This window comes from Penicillium griseofulvum (genome assembly GCF_001561935.1).
Source record: "Penicillium griseofulvum strain PG3 chromosome Unknown contig_86, whole genome shotgun sequence".
Classification (NCBI taxonomy): domain Eukaryota; kingdom Fungi; phylum Ascomycota; class Eurotiomycetes; order Eurotiales; family Aspergillaceae; genus Penicillium; species Penicillium griseofulvum.
In genome coordinates this window covers 1,023,528-1,038,752 of record NW_024467473.1, presented here as the reverse complement: position 1 = coordinate 1,038,752, position 15,225 = coordinate 1,023,528, and the positions used below count along the sequence as shown (strand labels likewise).

The 15,225-nt window shown below is 43.8% G+C and overlaps 5 protein-coding genes across 5 annotated transcripts; 2 read left to right on the top strand and 3 right to left on the bottom strand.

Annotated features, from left to right (window-relative positions):
• Positions 1-4,631: 4,631 nt before the first annotated feature.
• On the top strand, positions 4,632-5,497 carry PGRI_037340 (uncharacterized protein; the record flags this gene model as incomplete). Its single annotated transcript, XM_040791447.1, has 4 exons — positions 4,632-4,764; positions 4,813-5,169; positions 5,221-5,330; positions 5,381-5,497. 4 exons carry the CDS (start codon positions 4,632-4,634, stop codon positions 5,495-5,497), a joined length of 717 nt encoding a protein of 238 aa, XP_040645524.1.
• A 646-nt stretch (positions 5,498-6,143) lies between these two features.
• On the bottom strand, positions 6,144-7,399 carry PGRI_037330 (sialidase family protein; the record flags this gene model as incomplete). Its single annotated transcript, XM_040791446.1, has 3 exons — positions 6,144-6,575; positions 6,645-6,810; positions 6,861-7,399. The coding sequence occupies 3 exons, from the start codon at positions 7,397-7,399 to the stop codon at positions 6,144-6,146; spliced, it is 1,137 nt and encodes a 378-aa protein (XP_040645523.1).
• Positions 7,400-8,321: 922 nt separating this feature from the next.
• On the top strand, positions 8,322-9,242 carry PGRI_037320 (uncharacterized protein; the record flags this gene model as incomplete). Its single annotated transcript, XM_040791445.1, has 1 exon — positions 8,322-9,242. The coding sequence occupies one exon, from the start codon at positions 8,322-8,324 to the stop codon at positions 9,240-9,242; it is 921 nt and encodes a 306-aa protein (XP_040645522.1).
• Positions 9,243-9,468: 226 nt separating this feature from the next.
• Positions 9,469-10,806, bottom strand: PGRI_037310 (FAD-dependent oxidoreductase; the record flags this gene model as incomplete). The annotated part of the gene is made up of 5 exons (XM_040791444.1): positions 9,469-9,775; positions 9,873-10,276; positions 10,339-10,537; positions 10,594-10,713; positions 10,778-10,806. 5 exons carry the CDS (start codon positions 10,804-10,806, stop codon positions 9,469-9,471), a joined length of 1,059 nt encoding a protein of 352 aa, XP_040645521.1.
• A 1,964-nt stretch (positions 10,807-12,770) lies between these two features.
• Positions 12,771-14,316, bottom strand: PGRI_037300 (class I SAM-dependent methyltransferase; the record flags this gene model as incomplete). Its single annotated transcript, XM_040791443.1, has 11 exons — positions 12,771-13,001; positions 13,055-13,409; positions 13,460-13,490; positions 13,541-13,566; positions 13,621-13,739; positions 13,788-13,823; positions 13,873-13,917; positions 13,964-13,970; positions 14,022-14,075; positions 14,125-14,159; positions 14,218-14,316. The coding sequence occupies 11 exons, from the start codon at positions 14,314-14,316 to the stop codon at positions 12,771-12,773; spliced, it is 1,038 nt and encodes a 345-aa protein (XP_040645520.1).
• Between the last annotated feature and the right edge of the window lie 909 nt (positions 14,317-15,225).

Genomic DNA, 15,225 nt, shown 5'->3' with positions numbered 1-15,225 from the left:
AGTTTGTTGTATAAATAAAATAAAAGGTCAAACTATAGCAAATATAAATATCAAAAATTCAAGTACAACATAGTAAATTCAGGCATCGATAATTCGGGTCTTAGAATTCAAGCACTAAGACCTCGATTATCGAGAACTAGACCAAAGTTATACAACTTATATACGAATTAATGCGACATTGATGTAACCATTGAATTGTATAAACTCCCTCATTAAAAAAATAACAAAAAAGTACAAAAAAGTAAGCAATGACCGCGATTCGAACGCGGGACCTTGAGATTTGCAATCTCACGCGCTACCACTGTGCCACCACTGCTGTGATGATGAAAAGTCGCCGTATAGGGTCCTATAATCATATACTCACAATGTACAAAGAGGATATGTGCTTCTTTCCTATAATATAACCTAACCACTCTATCCTAATTTAATAGATAGATGTATCTATGCAGTAACCTTGGCAGAGATTTAGAAATTGTATCGACCTTCCCGAAATTGTCCAAAAGTAGTTCGAAGAAAAAGATATTCAGGGCTGTGGATTTGCGCCGCTATGGTCGTCAAAGCCCGTATAACCCGGTTGACAGATCACGGGTTAGAGCCTCAGTCTGCCCTATGACCACACTTTCCCCCAAAACCTTCATCTTCTCGATTGGTATCCCCGGTGTAAGGTCGACATATATGTGGGCGTTGGACTTGCCTGGGCTCATGGATACTGTGTAATGGCACTAGTCTGTCGTCTGCTCATAGGTTGCTCTGCAATAGTCGTTTCGTGGAAAGAACCACTAAGGGGTAGTTAGTCAACCATAGCAACATATAATGATATGAGTAGTGATATACACGATACGAACTCTCGTCTTCCCCAGTCATTTGGCACAGGAATGGGCTAGGTGTTCTGTCACGTGCTTCATAGCTGCGAGATCTGTCTTGTAATATGCAGCATTTCCTGGTAAATTCACGGTTCTAGAGGTCGGGACCTCCCAGCTCCTTAGTCATCTTCGACGAAATGATATCCACGGATAACTTGTCATGGCAGCGATTGCCAAGACCATAGAGTGCAACAAACAAAGATTCTCGCGGTATAAAAAGCATATACGGGGATGATGGAATCATTTCCCTACCATCATCCCTACCATCATAACAAGAAGTAAGCATCATATAGGATTAGCTACAACTAGACCATAGAGTATCTATAGTTCCCGGTCTAGGGGACAGGGTTAGTAGAGAGAGGGTCAAGCAGCTATTGTAGACGCACTTCTATTTTTATCTTACGGGTGTACCACCCCTATGGGTGATTGATTCGTTCAGGTTGCTATATAGGAGTTATTGCTCTTATAGCCCTGCAGCGCTGGCTGGAACTCTGGCTTGGAGAGTGGATGACGGACTGCATAGTCTATTTGAATCGGAGACAACGAGGCGAGTTTTGTTTGAGTGTGCGCAGGATCCTCCAAGGTTCTTGGAGAAACGCGTGAAGCTTATCTTATGGCCAAGGAGAACTCAACTTTTGAAAATCGATAAAGAAATTTATACCGCAAGGGTGCGACAGGAGTCATTATATATCTCTAGACCGCCTGTAACAAAACCTCCACCGTTTAGATATTTATATTTAAGTACAACGATATATCCATGCGGTCTATTTATCTATAGGAGCGCACGCAAATCGAATGGCCATTCCGAGGTCTCGGGCGGATATCACCATTTATACAGCGAACTCGTCGATCTCTACTCCGTAGATCAATCAGCCTCCCTCGTCCCTTAAGACTGCGTTCCGGAATAAGCAAATGCAAAAAGAAATGCAAAAAGAAATGCTCACACTCGGAGTCGAACCGAGGATCTCATCATTACTAGTGATGCGCTTTACCACTAAGCCATGCGAGCTTTCGATAAAGGGATTGCATATCTCTGCATTATGGACCAAGAGAAGGCAGTAGTGTTCAAAAAATAAATGGTACATACAAAGTACCTAGGTATCATTGTGAAGGATCTCATCCATGGATGATTCCAAGGTTACCCGTGGACAAATCGCGCCTAACAAAGCCACGTGACCTACTACATGCACGGCCCGGGGTCAGTATCGGAGATTTGTTGAGCGTGCTATGGTGAGAGAGATGGAGAAGGAAGAAGATGCTGTGTTGATAATATATGGAGAAACTGGGTATTTATACCCGTATAAGCATCAGCCAAGCCGGCAGATAGCAAGCAAAAATCTAAGTCTGATCTGACAAACAGCGCAGCAAACAGCATGCAGCAGGGATGATATCCCAACAATAATACCAAGTCACCAGCCCAACAATCTTGCGCAGTATACTCGAACCTTTATAAACTTCGGAAGTCGGAGAGGAGGACATGTATTTGATAGAAAGGTAGTCTTCTTCTTCTTCCTCTTCCTCTTCTTCTTCTTGCGACCTTGGCTTCTATATATAATGAAGTACTATAGTATAGAATTTAGAAGTATATCTAGAGGTACTTGAAATATATATCTTAAAAAGAATCTATTAACAGTTACCAAGACCAAGATCCTTTATATTAGAGGTAATCCTCTTCCTATCTGTAAAGTCGTTAAGGGTATTAAGTAGACTCTTAACGAGGGCAACCGCCTCATAGTAGGTCGATGAAGAGAAGGCATAGGGCTGCGAGGTAGCGGACGCGGAGGATTCTACTCGGAATATATTAGTCTCGCTCCTAGGAGACTAGGGTAGACAACAAAAATATATCATGTTACCAGCCGGTTCTTCAGAGCAAAGAGTACATTTAAACGAAAATACTAAGTACAGAGAAGGAAGGAAAGAAAGAAGAAAGAAAGAATCGAGTTTGCGAAGCCTTTGTGGGGCTTAAGCAAACAACAACAACAAATCATGCAAACCTCCAACTCCTTCCATCCGAATCCGGAATCCCAACCGAAGTCGGGATCCAACAGTAGAATCCTCCCTGCGATACTCTTAGATCGTGACATATCATGGGATACTAACTAGTACCGACACTAGAACTAGCAGCCGCAGCAATGGAAGTTTCCCGAAGCTCTTTAGACACTAGATGCAGTGTTAGTACTTGCATTTCTTTCTCTCAGCTTGCATGGAGCATAAGACATATCTATCTAGCTCTTGTGATACGGGCCTTAGTAGACAGGGCTCTTACCCCTTTCTCGAGCAACTATGCTTGCCTTTGTGTGGCACTTCGCTGACTGTTGGGGCACTTGACAAACAAGTATCAGACATTTCGGGGTCGGGTTCTGAGGCCATACCCAAAATGTCGGGCTGGGAGATTTTGCGCTTTTTACGTGTTTTGGAGAGCGATGGTTCCATGTGAGTAGAATCGGATTCGAGCCATTATTGCCCTTCAGAGGGCTTCAACGGAATCCTTTCCTGAGAGTCTCTCACAAGGAGAAAGGCGCCCATGTCCCGGTGGTTGACACCTTTGTCGGGTTGTCTAACTTGCCTGATATAGGCTTTGAGCTCAGGGAAGTTTGTGATAACTTCACGGGCCTTGTTAGCTTCCTTCACAACGCGAGTGGCCTCCAATATCAAATTGGAGATCTCAATATTGATTGTGAGACTTACCTTTCACCTTTTTGCCTCGATTTTTTCTCACTTTGTTGAACTGTACAATCAATGTATCTCCCAATCTTTAGTCCACCTAAACGATTGAGCACTCACAGTGGTGGGGGCAATAAGGGACTTAGTAATGTGCTGGCACGCTTGTCAGTACATATTCACATCTTGGAGTGGTGACCTGGGCATGGCAATCAACAAAGATAAAACTTACGGGACTTTTCTTCTTATATGCCATTTTTGCTGTCCACTGAGAGAAGATGAAGAAGAATAGAAGAAAGGGAAAGAGAAGGGAGGAGGGAGGAGGGATGATGATGGATGATGGATGATGGAGGAGGGAGGAGGGAGGACGGAGGATGGAGGAGGGAGGGGGAAAGGACCCCGAGGGAAGGAGTAAAAATGGGCAAGAGCACCTCACACTACCTGGACCTACCTAAATGAAGGGGGTATCTGTTTGTGTTCTAATTTCTCACTTCTTCCTCACTTATACTTCATTTGCTATTCGATCTCAATTCTAGAAATAACCACAAACATGCTTGAACTTGAATACATTTAAACCTGCATAGGTATAGGTACTGATCAAATGGATACACAGTACCATGTTTAGGGCAAACTTCATCTTTGAGAACCAGAGTTATGCTCTGAATGGGACTTGAGATGTGGAATTACAGTGTTTCTGAACTTTGTGAGCACTATTTTAGGGTGAGAAGTGGAATTGATAATCTTAGTATAGGATTTATTAACAACTGTGATCTCCTCTTTCTATTGCTTTTTTTTATTCTTCTATTCATAATATTCAATATTATCCATAGATATAAAGCTACATATGATGTATGTAGGGAGTAGTATATACATATGTACATTATAGATCCATGGATACCACTGATGTACTAAGCCTTTCAGAGTAACGGAAGGTACATAGGTACATAGGTAGAGTATTGACTGAGTTAATCTTCCTTCTTTTTCTTTCCTCAGCTTTTCCATCTTTCAACTATTGAACCCTTTTATTTTCTAGCCATGGAGAAATTTACAGAGTCTATAAAGAGAAACAAAGCTCTCAAAAACCAAGCCAAGCGCAAATTAGAAAAGATGCCTATAATCGCCATTACCGATCTTGACCCGATCGAAATTCCGCATCACTTTAGCCTCACTCACTGTCAACCTACTGAGTTCGAACTTTCTCCCAAAGAGACAGAAAAGGCTTCGCTTCCTCCTCACTTGGGTAAGTTGGATGATTGGTATGAATATCGGTTGACACTAACTCGTATAGATTCTATCCTCGCGGACTATGACATGGCAACCAGTGGCTCACCTAAAAGCGAAAAGCTGATAAAATCTCGCGTTAATGTGATTATTCTAACGATTTTGGCCAAAATGAAGCGCGAGTTCACTGCGAAGCCTCGTCCCTCCGCCTCTTCTATACCACTCAAGTCCATCCACGTGAAATTCAAACGCAAGATAAAATTCGATTGGAAAAGCGATAATCGACTAGTGAGACTTTCCGGCATCGTTGACTACTCGATTTCGTATGGTATGCCTAATAAACATGCAACCAATGTGGTCATGGTTGAATCGAAAAGACCGCACTTGCTTAAAAGCGGTATGTTGCATTGTCTTGGCCATATGGGTACGTGCTCTTTGATTTAAATTGTACGTGGATTACTGTTAACATGAATAGCGATGATCCATGAAACGAGAAAGCAGTCCCATATCCGAGACAAGTCTGTGTACGGAATCGCGACGGACAGTTACCAGTGGGTGTTTATCCGGATTCGCCCAAATGGAGAGGTGAGGAATATCTGTGCAAGTTTCTTTATGATCACTAATGATTCTCTTAGTGGATTGAAAAGACTTACAGCTGGGTGGACAGTGCCCAGGATATTGTCTCGATGCTGGTCATAATTTTCGCCCATGCTGCCGGATTCGATCCTCTGACCGGCCACAAAAGGGGGTAAGCAGCTTTGTTGCAGAGCAGGCTATCAAGAAGCCAAAGCAATGATGTCAGTAATCCCTCTACACATATTAGTGTGATATGAGGACTAGAATGCGTCATACAGATGGCCCTGGCCACAGAGACCCTATGTGTATACACGCAGCGGTAGGTGGTTAGCATGTGATCCCCCGTTTTGAGCAATGCAGCTAGGTCTGACAATGAACATTACTATTTTATGAGACCCGTGCCATTCACAATAGAACATTATAACAATAGAACATTACATAGTCTCGGGCCAATGCTGTTGTCTTAATGTGAGACAGTATAGAAGATCGACTCACCATTCCATCTATAGTGAATACATCGAACTCCGGGCTAGATAGTATTCATGCTTAGCATACTATTACCGTACAATTTCAAGGTTAATACATAGTACTGCGTAAACTTTGTTTGATCTCGATCTTTAGCTCGGGGTTCTCCTTGGCAGCTAGATCGTATCTATAACGTCTCAAGTCTTTACCTCAAAATGTAGATTTCGATTTCTTCTTTATCAAATATCAACTATATACACATATCCAACAATGGGCCACATCAGTCACAACGACTAAACCGAACTTGAACAGCATCTAGTATGAATTGTACGCCGCCACCACAAATTGTCTTTTGGTTTACAACACCTCTTTCAAATCCATCACACTTAGAGAGACCCGATTGTTTGCGCCATTTAGCACTCCTGCAGAATGCACAATCAGGTAACGACCTCCATCCTCCGACATCACCCGCAGAGACCGTGTGTATCCGTGTTCTTGGGGCGAAGCAATCTCTGTCCACTCCCCTTCGCCCAGCTCTTTGTTAATGAACAAAGTACCCTGTGTTCCAGAGCTGACAATGATGGTGCCGTTTTTACCACCGTATGGTGTCCATACAACGTACGGCGAGGATGTCGGCTTAGTACCACTCGAGACAACCAGACGCTTGCCTGGAGCAGAGGCGATATTTTCAGGGTCGGATGACACACGGTAGTAAAGAGGGAAGGAGTAGCTTGAGGTACCGAAGAAAGAGCCATATTCATAGACGTAGAAGTATTGACCGTTCGGAAGCTAGAAACGTTAGCATTCTCCTGGCGTAAACCAATCGCAATTTGATCGGTGTCTTTTAGTTTAGCTTACCTTGGCCACAACTGGCATGCCGGGCCGGTCAGTATATGTAGGATAGGTAACATCCTCTACAACAGCCCCCCAGTTCTTCAGATCGGTGGAGACCTGGTGAACCATTGTCTGTCCGTAGGTTGCATTGTCCCGCTGATCAGAGTAATAACAGATCAGCTTGCCCTTGCTGTGAAACGAGTTAGCGAGCTATTTTCAAGGCATAATTGAAAAACATACTGGGCAAGTAGGAATGGCTCCCATACAGGAGTCAGTCCATTGTTCGGCAGCGCCTCTCCTCCGGCAGCAATATGGCTAACAAACTTCCAAGTTACGCCGTCGTTCTGCGATGCGTAAAGATCGATGTGCGTGGACGATAGGTCAGTCGGAATACTACTACCGGCTAAAAGCAGAGTGCCTTTTTTAAATGAACCGACACGCTCGGGTAGAGAGTAGAGGAACGGCTGGTAGCGCAGGCCATATCCGTTGGCAGTGTCATGGACCTTGGAGATCTCCTTCCAGGTCTTTCCGTGATCCTTAGAGCGGTAAATGGGGAAGTAGACAGCGGGTGGCTCTGGGGAATAGTTTTCCCATGTTGCAAGAAGGTCGCCGTTGGGAAGCTGCTCGTTACGCGGGTAAAGCGTCCGTGGGATGTTGTAGTTGGAAGGTGGTGAGAAGATGGTCACATTTGTGAGTGGGTTGGGAGAAGAGTGCTTGGAGCGAGGAATTGTCACTGCAGCTACAGCAGCAGCAAAAGCAAAGACCTGTGGAATTCTCATGTTTGGGAGCTAACTTGTATGCTATCTTGATTGGCAACATTATGCTGCTTTTATACCTCAATGGCGTCAAAAATTAGATTTGATTCCTAAAAGTATATAATGCTCCGGGGGATATCCCGCCGGGATTGACCTTATTCTGGACAAATTTGAGGGTCTTCCAAATGAAGAATTTCCATCAATTACGGGCATGATAGATAATCCGGGGGAGTTTGGAATCTTGGAATATTTAACTTTGTCATTGCCAAGACATCACGTGATACCACGTGTGGAATAATTCAAGAGGGGATGATCTTTCCCTTAAGGACTGTTGTTACTCCATAATCAATCTGAGCCCCAAGCATAAATTCCGAGGGGCTCCCATGGTGTAAAGGTCACCTCGTATTAATCACAATGAACTTCAAAGTTCGGACTTTTTAAAGTCCCCGCTAATTGGGCAGCACAGGCCCCCAGGCAGTTTGGCCCCCACCAGCCACAGCCAAATTTAGCGACGCCTAACGAGTTGACCAATAATGAACGTGGATCTACACATGTTAAATACGGTGCCTAACTACCGGCACACAGCCTTCTAGCATCGCCATGATCTGCTGGCAACCAACAAGTTTGAATATGATTGATTGGAGAAAGCCATTAATTTCCGAGGATCCGAGCAGCCTACACAGTAAGGCTGAGTTGATATTAGAAACTTATATACTTAGATTTCTTCCACGTTTTCCATCTAGATCAACTGCCTTCCAGGTTTCACATTTTTCTGAAACAGCCGAAAACAAAATAAAATAACTATCATTTTCTATCGAAGTGCATTTGTCTAAAAATGGCACCATTCGACCTCACACATAGGCCGAAGAGCAAGTTGATAGGGAAATTGCAGCGATCGACAAGGGCCATATGGGATGATTCAAAATACCGTTACCATCAATCGACAATGGAAATACGGCACAAATCAGCAGATACGAGGGATCGGTGTCAACGGTCAGGCAAATCGACGTTATATCGATCAGTCTCAAAATGGAATCAATCAACAGAACAGTTATCCCGAGTCCTTCGTATTGAAGATACGAAACAGAATGCTACAACATCCGATGGGAAAGCCCAGCAAACGTTCTCGCACTCACGATTTTACTCACGAGCACTCAACTCGCAACCAACAAACCCATCTTCAACCCCCAATACCACGTCACCATCCACAAAAGTTAAATCGACCATACCTGTCTCTATCAATGGACATTCACTATCCCGGGAGGAGCAGATCGGAGGCATTCACAAAACAATTGTACTTGTCAACTCCACGGCAGAGCAGACAAGACACTTGCGGGACGACAAAAAGACAACCCTGGGCGAGATCGAGCTTGAGTGGATCAACTCGACCATCACCGATACCGAAAATGCCGCCAATGATTTAGCTGTGTTTGTGAAACAGTTTAAACAAATCAGCCCCCAAGACTGCAGCAGCTGGAAGTGTCGTGACTATGAACTTGCTCTGGAAAAGAGATCCCGCATGCTTCTTTCTCATGGCAAACTCGAGGCGGTTCTTGCCCACCTTGGCTCATTACCAACTGCTTTGAGTAAGAACGAAGCATTTTTCTCTCCGTCTGATGTTTCGGCGGTCACTCCTGCGATCTCACAACTCCCATCTGAGACGAGTTTTATATCTGTCCTTGAGCTTCCTGCTTTATCCCCTGTGAAAGCTGAGCAACCTGTACCGAAAATTGTCGTGACACAACACGATAGTGATCAAGACAAAAATGTTCGACAAAATAACGTCCCCATATATCCCCATATCGGTGAAAGTCCTCCCCCAAGTTATGAAGCAAGTGGGATACATAGCACATCAGAGGCACATTGATCATATCACTACATCAACCCCGAGATTTGGATAAGGAGCGATACAGTTGTTATATAACTTATGATTAACGATACTTCATGGATAATGAATCAAAATCTTCTTTCTATATGCTAATCAAATTCCCAATTTGCAAATGTCTTGGCTTGTGTCGAGCCATTCCTTCTGCCTGGTCAATGAAATATTAAATAAATAACATCACAAAAATACACCCGAAGTAGACACTGATCTAAAGACGGGACTGAATACCAAGTGTGTTGATCTCCTCGGTCACAGTGTTAACTGCCTCAACCGCCATTCCGTATCCCGCCTGGTAGCCAGTTCCACCAGCTCCATAGTTATGAACAACAACTCCCTGGCGTCCTGCACCGTCAATTTGCACATTTTCCCTGGCAACACGAGCACCTCCCTCGCGAGATGGACGTAGCCCAGCAAATGCACCAAGAATCTCAGTCTCGCTCGAACTTAGAGCAGGAAGCAAAGCCGTCGTTCGAGACAGAATTGATTCTGTCTCTTCTCCAAAGGTATCTGGCGTACTATCAATATAGTTCAGTTACTGTTATGTGAAACGCCAAAGAGAAAACAACAATGGGCTAATGTTGTTATGACAAGGGGAGAAAGGACCCTACTTACCCAACATTCTTTTGCATGAATCCACCCAGGATCACGTTCCCATTCGAGTATGGTCGAGGAATCACATAGGTTTCATAGTCCTTACCATGTCTCATGATATTTTGTTGAACATGAGATGCTCTTGCAAGGAGAATCTGACCTCTAGTAGGAAAGCACTTTGAGTCTTGGACTCCTGGTAACTCTTTTGCTGCGTTTCCAGTGCAGTTGAATACCACCTTGGTATCTTTGCTGAGATAGCCGGACGAGACTTGAGGCAACTTTTTGCGAATGACTCGCACTCCATATTCTTGTGTGACCTTCTGGAACAAAAAGCGAAGGTGCATTGGTGCATTGAGTGTTATTGTCGTGAACTCTATGCCAAATGAAACACCCGCTGGCAGGTCTTGTGAGGCAATCTCCTTGAACTGTCCAATGAAGATATCGATAAGCATATCTGGGACAAGCAAGGGAGTCATCCATAACTCACATCTTTGAGATACGAGGCCATTGAGTCAATCTTCTCACGGGACGGTAGTTCATCCCAGTACTCCACTGAAGGTGTTTCCTTCACAAAGGCATTCTTGCCATCCTTGGCTGCGAGATCGAGAAGATATGTGTATCCAAGCTTGTCCCATCGCAATGCGTTTGGGTCACTTGCAGAAATAGCTGAGAAATTGGCCCCAGCCCTGAAGTCCAGTTAATATTATGTGAATTTGAACTAGGGATAGGAATTCTAACGAACCATGGTGAAGTGTAATTTATCGAAGTGTCTCCTGGAAGATGCTCTGCAATGATGGTTGTGTTTTTGCCATGGCCCTTTTCAGCGAGAACGAGAGCTACATTCAGCCCGATCACCCCGGCCCTTATAAAGTTTAGTACCAAGACTCCTGGAGGCCGAAAGAGTAATTGTTCTGGTTCCCACTTACCCGATGATGACTATAGATTCGCTTTTCATATTTTCGAGTGACTTTAGTCGATCCTGAGTAAATTCAACTTCCTTATTTTCTCCTTTCATGCTACTGCTTGGAGCTTTAAATACTTTACAATCAAGGGCAGCTTCTATAGATTATATGGTCTGATGGTGACTAGAACCGCGGCAAAGTCCGCGGGCCATCCCCCGCGGGCTAATCGAGGACTCCGATTGGCGGCATGGCCAGTGGGGATAGGCGGGGATAAACGGTATCGCTTTTTATTGGACAAGATTACTCTGACATTGAAGAGCCTCTTTGGCAACTTTCTGTTCTATCCCCTCAATGCGCTCTCTAGGATATATATTAAAGAACTACTTATAGATGAGACACCTTCTAAGGACTACTGTAAACTTCTATCGTTTGTGATAAAACCATATTTTTCTAAAAATATGGTCGCTTGGGGTATACGACTACCGTTCCGAAGCTTTATCAACATGGTATTTTATAGTAAATGTCATTGGAATGCATCAAGCGATCTAGGCTATGTGTTATATAAATAGTACTATTTAGTCCCCACACTCATCGGCGAGAGGACCCGCCGTACTTGGCTAGATTCATATCTGACGGCTCTTCCCTTCTAAATTCATCTTCATCTCTCTCCTATGATCTCCTTCCTCCTCTCTATATATATGCTTTCTCTAGTTGCGCATGCGCTTAGTGCTTACTGGTCATTTCCAGCAGCACAGCATGACATGCATGACATGCAGAGTTTAATATGCGCTAATAAAAATGAGACGGTCATTTGGCTCTACCATAAGAACTCGCTAATAGCCAATGCTAGCCACCATCTCAAATCAGTACGACAATTCTCGAAACAAATTGAGAACTTGAAGTATCACAGCTCAATAGAAAAACTCTAAAGCCCAGGGACGCGGAGATACCTCGGCGGTGATATCTCGGTAGTCGGGCGAGACTCGGTTCACAGTTTTCAAACAACCCCTGTAGCCATGTCATCCTTGTCCCTAGAAATATAGATATAAAGTCTGTGAAATCGCCGTGCAAACACACATTGAAGAAGAAATTAATATAATTTTAAAAATTATCAATCATGCCTGAACATATAGATTCTCAGGAATCTACCCCTAAAACGAGCATATCACAATCTTCCTCCGTTGAGGACCTCAACGCCACCCAGGAAAAGTCACATCCTTCACCTCTCCAGCGCTTGAAGAAACAATGGAAAGAGATAAAAAAGGAATGGGGACCTCTCATGGCAGCTAAAGAGGACATTGATGACGAGTACACTTTCCCACCGGGTCGTTATTCTGGGCAAAGATAGCTTGACAATGGTGAGTGATTTGTAGCCTGCTGCATCATGATCGAACTTGTCATCTAATATTGCTTTGAAGATAGGACTCGGCATTCTTTTGGTCAAGACATCAGAAGAGTGGATTTTTTCTACATTGAGAACGCCATTCCTTCAACGAGAGTGGACATGCAAGATATGCGATCTTCCTACTATCAACCTGGCCCCCGACTGCTTTCCGAAGCATCTTATTTTTTCACGATACCGATGAACACTTTCAAAATAATGGCGTTTGCTTTGCGGAACCTAGACAGGGACTATTTTGCAAGACGGCGTTACCCTTTTTTCGAGGGTCGTATCTTGCTGGGGGCCTTCCTGGGATGTTGAGGGGTTGGCTGCTTCCAAGATATACAGATAGCCTCTTCTATCTTCTCTCTCTCGATAACTCATAATCCATAATATCTTAATACATATTAATTGCATCTCTCTGCTGATTATATCTGTATTTCGATCTCGAAGAGGCAGTAAGAAAACAGTAAATAACAGACAGAAGAGAACAATTGAGGCACTAACAGTGGAGAGACTAACTGTGGGGACTCCCGAGTCCCGTAACGCATGTTTAAATTTAAACTTAGAAGCATCCGTGGAATATGACTTGGGACAAAAGATTTCTGTTCCTATCGGTTAGGCAGTCACAGGTCCTCAAGGTCTCTGACCGTAAACTACTCGCAATTTAGTGTACAGGTGATGCGAGGTATCCCGCAGCTCCATTCGAATTCCCGCCAACAACCCCTCAATCTCGGCGCGTGTCCACCCAAGTACTCTTGAAAACAACGCGTATGTGTAAATAGGCATGGCTTCAAGCATGTTGACTTGATGGTACCGGCCAAGCTCCTTGAGCTTGGGGTCTTTGGGCCATGGGCTTTGGGGCAACTATTTACCAATAAGCATGGGGTTTATTTCCATCAAGACATAGCGGAACATACCTTGTAAACATCTTCTTTGACATTCACGAACCCGGCCTTCTCCATCCGAGATTTCCAGGATGGGGACGATGTCATGTCCTTACCAAACATACGGGATGATTCGTGAATGTGCTTGATGGATAAGAGAAAGTTCGTTGCGCCGAGGTGAGTTCCGTCGTCCGAATAAGTGTTGACGTCGAAGCTCGCCATTTCGAACCATCCATTGGGATTCAGGTTGTCGTATGCCTGTTTGAAGAGGATATCATGGTCACGGATGGAACCTTCTAATTCGCGCCCATGGATATAGTCAAATGGCTTGCTGTATGACCATGGTTGTTCGAAGTCGTCGATCTCGAAGCGGCAGTTTGGGGGCACCCTGGACATATATTAATATTATAAAGAAGCCAATATGGCAGTAACACGTACCATGATGGTTGAATAGCGCTTAGATCAATTCCTGTTTCAGTTAGCCAACGCTTTGATCGTGGCTGTAGATATTGCCCATACCAATCACCTGTGCATTTGGGTTCGTACTATATTGCTTGTTAGGGGTATATTTGATAGACATATATGGGCAGAGAACTTACTCTGCATATTCGATGGCCCATAATCCTGTTCCTGTCCCGAGATCCAGTACTCGCTTTGGGTCTTTGACTGGAGCTTGGCACAATTCTCCTTTGAGAATCATTAGGTAAACGTGGTGGCTCTGTTACTCATTAGCATTTTGTGTCGGAATAAAGATGAAAAAACTAACCAGATCAAGGCGATCTTGTTCCCGTTCATCATTTGGCTGTTTGAACATTAGTCTGAGACAGAGACTATACGCTGATAGGGCGTACCAGCAAGTATTCTCCTTCATGGTATGAATGATATCTGCGACCGTTCTGCATCTTATTAGCCGAGGTCGTGATCAATGGTGATGAAACACACTTCATATCTGCGATTGTTAGCAACCATTGAACACATTTTTTTATAGCCATTAACATACTGATAGTCCAACACACTTGATGTCACACTTGTGGTGTAACTGGCATTGTCAAGTCTATGATGGTCAATAGGATATACACATCATCAAAAGTGACTGGTCTTACGATTCAGAGTATAATGAGCCCCCATCAATGTCAGACTAATATAAAGTTAGTTAAATAAGCAGAAATGTGCAGAAACGGGCAGTAAATACTAACATCAGGCTCGACCGGGGTCGATGCGCGGTGCGGAGCTTGGGTATCTTGAGTATCTTGAGTATCCTGAGGATCTCGGGTATCTTGATTATCTTCAGCCATCTTTCCGATTCACAGCAACTCAGCGAAAGCGCGTTGTAAATAGGTGGAAGGGATCAGAGGAAAAAAAAAGTGGAAAGTGAAAACTGCAAGCACACCGCAGTCTTATGACCCCTCTGTCTTCAGGCAATTGTTAGCGTCCCAGACTGTCGGGTCGAGCGCTATTACAACACACAAAATACGTATGTATCAAGGTATTCAGGAATATCATTTGTACCGTCAGCCGGATAAGTACTCCTTTGCGTCCGTACAGAAGCCTGCATGAACCTTTTACTTCATTTTTGGAGTACCCCATCCCTCTCCCGGACAACAGTCTTCAATGGGAGTCAGTTGGAAAACCTAAGTGGTTCGACAACAGCTAGCGTATTGATCGCTCTAAGCTGATTAGCTCATTATTGGGTGATGATCCGCAGAACACAAAAGAGGCTTTTATTAGCCAATAAGATGTGCAGTCTAGCGGGTCGAGGTCCACGGATGTAATTTATGTTCATCGATTTTGGGAATATTGTGTATGTTGTAGGTACTTCTGTTGAGTACTTTAAATTAGAATTTGACGTTTATATGTGGACTCCGCAAATAATGTCAGATTGATACCTTCTATTGTGGCCAAAAACCAAACTGCTAATATGCCCATGCATTGACTCTAGCGGGGCGGAACAAGTGTAACTTTTGAAGTTTGTACTTTTGTTACTCGTATCTGAAAATTGTTCAACTCGCACTGACATCCCGGTAGTTTGGTCGCCACTCGGAAGAAAGTGAACTTCATTCCACTCACCGTACTCCGTAATGATAGTCGGCCCAAGTCTCAATAATACATACTGGGAATTTTTGATATTGTAATCCGTAACGTATTTTATGCAAGCTGGTAAGTTATTTTTTTGGTTTATGGACACATGCAGGATTCTAGAACTT